The sequence below is a fragment of the Camponotus floridanus genome, unplaced genomic scaffold, assembly GCF_003227725.1.
Source record: "Camponotus floridanus strain SB8 unplaced genomic scaffold, Cflo_v7.5 scaffold83, whole genome shotgun sequence".
In the NCBI taxonomy this organism is placed as follows: domain Eukaryota; kingdom Metazoa; phylum Arthropoda; class Insecta; order Hymenoptera; family Formicidae; genus Camponotus; species Camponotus floridanus.
Genome location: NW_020229853.1, coordinates 850,922 through 859,754, shown reverse-complemented (window position 1 = coordinate 859,754; position 8,833 = coordinate 850,922). Strand labels below are relative to the sequence as shown.

General features: G+C 29.3%; 1 protein-coding gene across 1 annotated transcript; it reads right to left on the bottom strand.

The window, feature by feature from the left end:
- Nucleotides 1-6,040: 6,040 nt before the first annotated feature.
- On the bottom strand, nt 6,041-8,608 carry LOC105251150 (PCI domain-containing protein 2). The gene is made up of 5 exons (XM_011257720.3): nt 8,458-8,608; nt 8,349-8,390; nt 8,161-8,282; nt 6,620-7,101; nt 6,041-6,558 (listed from the first exon to the last, which is right to left on the bottom strand). The coding sequence occupies exons 1-5, from the start codon at nt 8,476-8,478 to the stop codon at nt 6,041-6,043; spliced, it is 1,185 nt and encodes a 394-aa protein (XP_011256022.1). The 5' UTR covers nt 8,479-8,608.
- Between the last annotated feature and the right edge of the window lie 225 nt (nt 8,609-8,833).

Here is an 8,833-nt window from a genome sequence, read left to right as displayed (position 1 = left end):
TGCGTCTTTGAGAACTCTATATGTTATGTGTGGTTTTAATGAATTCCCAATCAGGCTGGGAAGTAATACAACTGATAGTTTTATAAAGACTTTATTTATATGGTATATCCTTACACGTACGTATAACCGTCTATTCCGTCTCTTGTTGTGTATATTCCTTAAGCCTAATCCACAACACCTCCCCTTTTAATTGCATCTTGCCATACAAACTAAACAAAGTAGTACTTAATCATAACTTACAGATAGATCACATATTTGCCTACATTATAATTAAATTTTTTTTTTTTTTTTTTTTTTTTAACTTAATCCTATTATGAGAGTTATTATCGTTATCGATTATTACTGTATTCTTATTTCTACTTCATATATAAATAATCTTTAAATTTTTCTGGTTTTTTAACTGTGCGTCCAGCCCTTGTTACATACTGTGAACCTTCCTGCTTACTCCCATTAGATCTGATCTTTTCTTTTCCACCAACTGAGTTATTACTTGCATTCTCAATATCACCCGTTCTCTGTACTGACACTTCCGTTTCATTTTTATCAGATAACTTTTCTCTTGAATTTATGTGAATGTTATTTCTATTATATACTCCTCCTTTCTCACCTTGAACTACATATGATCTTGGAGTGGATCCAATTGCTTGAACTGTTCCTGGAGTCCATGTTGCTTTGGGCATTTTTTGAAATAATATTGGTTCTCCAACTTTAAACTTAGTCTCTTTTCTAGCTGTTTTGTCATAATATTGTTTTGATAACATTTTATTTTGCTTTAATATTATTTGATCCTTCTTATACGTTATTTTAGGAATTAACATTTTGAATGAGCACGGAATGTTGGTTCGTAAATTTCTACCCATTAGAAGCGAAGCAGGAGAATGGACTTTATCGCGAGGCGTATTTCTTAAATTTAACAGAGCCAAATAAGGATCCTCTCCAGCATCGAATGCTTTTTTAAATAGTTTCTTTATTGATTTAACCGCACTTTCTGCTAATCCATTAGATTTTGGATAATGAGGACTAGACATAATATGGGTAAAACTCCAATTTTTTGTAAATCGTTTAAACAGTTCAGAATCAAAGCATAACGCTCCATCCGTGTATAGTATCAACGGTATGCCATGTCTAGCAAAAATTGTCTTTAATTTCTCAATGACTGTAGAACTTTTCAAATCACTTAACGATACTACTTCAATAAAATTTGATAATGAGTCCACTACTACTATATAGTATTTCTGATTTAACTCAAATATATCACAGCCTACCTCTGCCCATGGTAGCTTTGGAACCTTTTTGTATCTCATTATCTGTTTAATTTGACCATTTTGAAATTTCTGACAACTTTTGCACGACTTCACATATTTTTTTATGTCCTGATTTATTCCTTTCCAATACATCGTCATTTCAGCTCTTTTGATCATTCTATTTATGCCAGGATGACCTGTGTGCAGCTTAGTCAGCATGTATTTTCTTAAGGCTGTTGGAATTAAAATCCTATCCCCTCTAAAAATTATTTCTTTAATGACCACTAACTCCTCTTTGAATTCAAAAAACGGTTTCACCTTCTCCTCAATCTCTTTATAATTTGTAGGCCATCCTTTCAAAATGTATTGTTTTACTTTTGTTGGCCACGGATAAATTTGATCACGTTCGAAACGGCCACGTTCGAAACGGCCACGTTCGAAACGGCCACGTTCGAAACGACCACACGTTTGTAAGGGTCATGTTCGAAACGACCATACTCGGAATTAAACATTGACAGTCTACACAATCAAGAAGTACACTTAATCGACACTTCTTCGCTGTGGCCCCACACACACACACACACACACACACATACACATGCGCGCGCGCGGGGAGGTGTAAGAGTGGGCGGCCTTCGTCCCCTCCCCTCTCCCGCACCTACACCATCGGTAGGAATAGAAGGGCAGAAGTGCGCCACCGTTTCGAACGTGGCCATTATATGATTGTATCTGAATTATATTTGTTACTTATACATATTTATATATGACGCAAGACTTATATATTATTATATATTAAACTAACAGAAATCCATGTATAATTATAATCCATGTATATTAAACTGACAGAAATCCATGTTATTTATACATATTTATATATGACGCAAAACTTATATATAATTACATATTAAATTAACAGAAATTCATGTATAAGTATGCAAAATGCGCACTTATATATAATTATATGTAACAGTTATTGCACTTATATGTAAATATATATAATGACCTGTACTCTATTATTTATAATTATACATATATTTGCACAATTATACATATATGGTTTTGTAAAATTATATTCAATTCTGCATGAATATACATAAAAAATTTATTATCGGGAAGTTTATTTGATAATAATTTTTCAATAATGAGCGATGATTAAAATTTTTTACATGTTATTCTCGAGAATATGATAATCAAGTCGGGATAAAGAAATATGAAAGACGCAATATTTCCTCTGTAATAATATTGAGTTAAAAACGGTAAGAGGTGTGCTGTTAGTGGAAATTGCTGATCTGCCAATCAAAAGTGATTTTTTAAACTTTGTTCAATTTAATGGAGACCATGGTCACACTTCACAGTTATTGTAAAGATAAATTTTCACGTTTTAATTATTCCAAGAGGTTCAGTACATATTTATCGTTACGAAAATGAATTAAAATTAAGATTTTCAAATGAATGTATTGAATATGCTAATAGAGCAAATCCCGATAATCCTGTCATGGTTATAAAGAAACACATTGTTTTTTTAAATCTTATGTCAGATTTTAACGGAGGAATTGGGATTGATAGAATGCATTGCGTGAATGGCGGTGTCGCCAAAAAGATATTATTACTAGTTTGATATTAAATTTCGAACTTTTCCGTTTTCTGTGTATGCTGTCATCGATGTCATCAATAGAAGGCTTATGACAATCAAACTGTCAAAATATATGCATCGTATGCCGCGTTATATATAAGATTTACACCACCTGGAAAGCAAAATTGAAGAACATGGCTTTCATTATTCCATTCCAGTTCTCAAGAGAATTTTAAGACAAGATTATTTCAATCATTATCTTCTTCTTTTAATAGCAATATTCATATTAAATTCCGAACAAATCATTTTCCATAATAAATATTGCTCAAAATTTTTTAAATAAATTTGTATGTGAATTAGAACATTTGAATTGCAATTTTGTTCGTTTGTTTTTCTTAATATCTCTCAACTTGGTACTCCCCTGGTTTGAGTCTGTTCAATATTTTCGACACTTACCAAACAATGTTCTAAAAATAGTTCAATATTTCCGACACCTACCAAACAATGTTCTAAAAATGATCTTTCTCTTGCTTAGAATACGAGAATTTAAATGGTAAACTTTTAAAATTGGTGGAATGGAACGTGGCATATTGATGCAACACAAATTACAACAAAACGATATAATTACCGGTATAACTAGTTTATAAGAAATGATTAGATTAATAAATGAAATACCAAGAGGTTCTGTTTAGAGTAAAACCGATAAGTAAAAATAAATATTTCCAAATTGCTACAGTGTTGATGCTTATAAGAAATTACAGAGATTACAAATATTATTATTACTCCAATGTACAATACAAGAATTCCTAAAACGGTCTCATGGTGGTACTCCATATTTTACATTATTAAAAAATAACTGCTTACATGTGTCGCGTATAAAGCAGATTTACAGACAAAGTTTTCTGTTGTGAAATAAACATATAAATAATGAAGGTCAAATGCAATTCGTTGCTTTATTAAAACTATTCATCAGAATTGCAATAAAGAAAGACATTACGCGATTGTACAAAAAATTGCAATTGTGTATTTGTTGTTCGTGATGATTATAATACAACCGATATTAATTTTTTTTACAAAAATATCACAATATAGATAACTTTATAGCTATTTCCTAATGAAACTTTAAAATGTGTAAGCGTATATATGAAAATCGATAATCAAATGTAGATAGAAACGCCTATTAAAAAAGAACTAGAATAGTATATTTTTTATGTATATTTATGTATATTTATTATCCATTTTATTATATTCTAATATTAATTGCATTAGTTTGAAATAATAAGAATTATTCTCGATTTGTAAATCGAGTATTAATATATTTCGAGTATTAATATTTTATTAATATATTTTTACTGCTGAAAATTTCGATAAAATTTGAAGGTTTAAAAGAGATAAGGAGGTAAAAGTTATAAAAACAAAAATACAAGAATTCAATTTTAATAAAACTATTATATGTGCAATCTAAAATTATAAGAAAGAATTTTTATTTTTATAGAGAGATAGAAAAGTTAAAGCAAAATCTTATTATTCGAAGATCAAGATGCCTACTTATTTTGAAGGTGATATTGTCATTGCGGGCATTTCAGGTAATTATATTACCTCAAATTATAATACAACACCAATTTTATTATAAGGTGAATGTTTGTAATACATCGATATTTTTCCAGGCCGTCTGCCTGAATCATCAAACATTGAAGAATTTAATGAAAGGGACGGACATGGTCACTGAGGACGAGCGACGTTGGAAACCGGACCTTTACGGTCCACCTTCTAGATTTGGCAAACTTAAAAATCTTCACAGTTTCGACACTCCTTTCTTCAAGATATCTCCTAAACAAGCGCATGTAATGGATCCGCAACTTCGCATTATGTTAGAAATGACACATGAGGCATTGATTGATGCTGGTGTCAATCTTTCCACCTTGAAAAAATCGCGTACCGGAGTGTTCATTGGTGTTTCCGCTTCCGATGCGAATGATTTTTGGAAAACCAAACCGGACGGTAAGTACATTTTAAAACTTATCGTAAAAATTTTTACCTGTTAAAGTCATATTATGAAACAACATTCTTAAATAATTAAACCAATTTTTATATATTTAATCTTAGAAATGTAAGAAACAAGATGAAAAGTTACATTAAAATTATATTATAAAAAGATATTCTTTAGCTAAAACAGTTTGAAATATTTAATATTAAACATATATGAAATATACGTAAAAATGCATAAAGAATGATAAATTCTTTATATTGAAATATTATACAATTAAAAAAAGCATATATAAGATTTTGAAATAAATATAGGATTATAATAATTAAAACATTACTTTTTCACAAAAACATATATAAATTTAAAAATTAGATTTATAATATGTTATACATGTTATTTATATTAATGTCATATTATTTATTAAAATTAATATAAATGTTAAAATTGGCAAATAAGAGCGTTAAGGCGTGGTAATTTGAGAATAGAAAAAAATTTTTTTCTTTTTTATTAATGTAAATAAGAACTATGAATAATAACTTATTAATAATAATCATAAAAAGGAAAAAAGAGTCTGGACGATTTTAAATCATGTTTGTGTTCTTTGCTATATACAGGGTGATTCAAAATAACCCCCCTGTGTCCGTGAAATGACACATTGTTGAGTCAATTCTAAGACTATTTTTCCTTTTGCAAAATTTCGTCCGAAGCTTAGTTTTCGAATTATTAAAGAAAGTAGTTAACGCATGACGGGTCGGATACAAGAGGCAGGCAAGGGTAACGCGAGGCCCGTCAGACGCGGGGCGCCTGCTTCGATCAGCTGATCGCTATACACATACAGACAAACAGACAGACAGACAGACAGACAGACAGACAGACAGACAGACAGACAGCAGACAAAGAGAGAATGTATGTGTTCGCATGTGTCATTTTTCGATTATTTTACCTTAATACTTTTATGTACAAAATAATGAGAAGAATCAATTGGTGTATAGAAAACACATAATTGTTTCGAACAAAAAAATGTAATTTGCAATTAACAATAGTTTCACTGAATAATCACATGATAAAGATATTTCTAAAAAAACTTATCTTATACACAGATTTGAATATTTGTTTTAAATACTTGATTTTTTCGTTAGACTTTTATTAATATTTATAATAGTATTACAACAAAATTGCAAAAAATAAAATATATTTATTGCAAAAATTACAAAATATAATTACAATTAAAGTCATTTATAATACAATTGTAGATAATGAAGGAAAAGGATTTTGTTTAGATATAACTAACTTTTTATGTTGATAAGATATGTAACCTTTAATTTTGCCCTCGTATATCAAATTTGCAAGAAGACATTCTGTCTCATCCATATCTATATCCTCCATCCCATTTATTTGTAATGCTATAAGCAAACTTTGAACCGGTATTTGATGCGTATTTAGTGCTAAATATACTTTTTTGAATAAATTTCTATAAGCAATCAATTTTAATTTTTCCACAATTAAATATATACCAGCATCAATAAAAAAAATTTCATGTTTTGCCATTACTCCTTCTAAAGAACGTAAATCTCCCTTTCTTACGGATTCCATCAGCTCCCAGAATTCCATTAAATTATATTTTTCTAAAAGACTTTGTTTTGGCATATATCCTAATAACATTTTCACAGGTACAAGGTAAGTTAAAATCAATCTCTTATTTTTTGTACATTGTATATGACAATGCTCAAATGCATAAGTTAGGTATTCATCAGCTGAAATAATTAAAAATCTATTTATAATTGTGCTTATTAAGCTATAGAAAAATATACTTACCAATTTTATAATTGCTGTCAAACATTGCTTTCCGGCCAACAAAAAATTTATATGTAATTTGTTGCGCTAATGCAAAATGGTCCTTATAAGGAGATGACTCTATAGCCCGTATCAAAGGTTTACACAAATGCAATTTATTAATTCTAAAATATACTTTTAATAGTTGATTAATTAAGGCTAACATTCCCCATCGTTTTGTATCTTCTTCTGAACTTCTATTGTCAGCTGCACAAACACGGAAACAAGCCATCAAACACTCAGCACACTTCTCAAGAACTTCTCCATGCTTTATATTTTTGTTATACTTTGAATTTTCTGCACCTATTGCAGATAATCTTAATTCTAGACACATTACATTCATTACTGGCAACATCCAGTTTTCTTCCTTTTGGATTTGCAGGATCTTAGCAAGACATTGTACAGCTGAACTTTGATAATTATATATAGCAAGGGCATCATTCTTGTTCATAGCAGATACAGCTCTGAAAAAAGGAATATATAATGTAAAAAATATATATTTTTTAAATATATACATACATACATACATACATACATACATATATATATATATATATATATATATATATATATATATATATATATATTATACTCAGGTAGCAAGCACACTTTGATGTTTCAAACTGATCATTTTTAATTATATGTTGTCGAAACGATTTGTTATGTAACTTTATATTAACGTCTTGATATAATATTATTTTACATTATTATTTTGATATCATATTTCAGTCATGAACTGACAATTATATTATTATTAATGTGATTAGTTAGTACATCAATCCTATAAAAAAATCTTTTAAAATTTTTTATATAACTTTTATATGACTTTCGCAATCAGACTTTAACAATTTTTCTTTCGACACATGCATTTATCTGTGCACAATTCATATTGCTTAATCACTCAAGTGTTCATTAAATTAGTACACATTGAAAATATTAGCTATATCAATCGAGTGTAAATAAAATGTCAAAAAATATATACATTTTTTTCTACAGTTGATTGGCAAAATATATTTTTATAAAATACAGCAAAAATACAACAAAAGACATTATTTGTCAAAATTTTATATGATCTTAGATGTAAATTTGTTTATGTTTAAATAAAATAATAACAAATATAAAAGTTGTGACCTATTATCTTATCATATTTGGATTTTCCAGCTTTTTCGAATAAAGCAGTTTAATTCAAGTTTGATCAAAGATTCTTCTGAAGAATAAAATGGCTATAATTGTTTAATGATGCTCTCGAATCAGTTAATCTGCTTTATTCGACAATGCTATTAAATACTATTATTATGATAAATAAAATGCTATTATTATGATAAAAAAAACATCCAAATATGGTACATTTTATGATGTCAAAATGCAGTACACGTTATGATGTCAAGAATCTGTGACATTAGACCGTCACATTTGTCATAAAAATGTCAACTGATGACGTCAAGAATAGTCGGTGAACGACCAATATGAAACGTCAAAACGTATGCTTGCTACCCGGATATATTAAAAATAATTAATCTTACTTTAAATGACAAAGGACTAAATCATCTAATGGTGCAGATAAATGTTCTACAGCCTTGATTATAGCAGTTTCTGATCCAACTTGAGATATTGAAACATGATTGTGTCTTAGAGATAAGAAACCCTTTAAAAAAAAATGGCATTAATACATGATCTAATCATCTTTGATCAAAATATATTCGTAACTTACTGCCAATGCTTCCCCATCCTGGTTAAGCCATGTTCGTCGAATCTGAATTAAAAAATAAAGATAAAACGTCAATTGTATCATACAACTGTTCATCAATTTATCATATTACCTGCATTATATAAGAATCCATTTCGTTTAAAATATAAATAATAAATCTTCGTGCGCATAAATAATTTCCTGTCCAATGTTATTTTTCTGGAATGTCAATGGAAATCATCTGTTCTTTTTAGCTGCACTGCTGCACTAGTGCAATAAATTAGAAAGAGACAAACATACTTTCTTTCACTCTATAAAGGTGCATTTTCACATACCGTTGGAACAAATAGTTGAAGCGACAGATTTGTCGCTCATAATTCAGCAGCTACAGGGTGTTTACGACAATTAATCGAATCTCTGATCGGACTGAGCAGTGGTACTCAGCGGTAGACTTCCTAAATTTCCCTAGACTAATCCGGATCAATGATGTGTCTCTGAAGTAATCGAAT

What these genes read in the sequence shown, in the direction of transcription:
- LOC105251150 (XM_011257720.3), bottom strand. Translation starts at nt 8,478, where the DNA reads ATGGATTCTTATATAATGCAG. An exon ending in TGGATTCTTATATAATGCAG is followed by an intron (nt 8,391 to 8,457) that starts GTAATATGATAA and finishes TTTTTAATTCAG; the next exon opens with ATTCGACGAACATGGCTTAA. An exon ending in TTAGTCCTTTGTCATTTAAA is followed by an intron (nt 7,102 to 8,160) that starts GTAAGATTAATT and finishes TCCTTTTTTCAG; the next exon opens with AGCTGTATCTGCTATGAACA.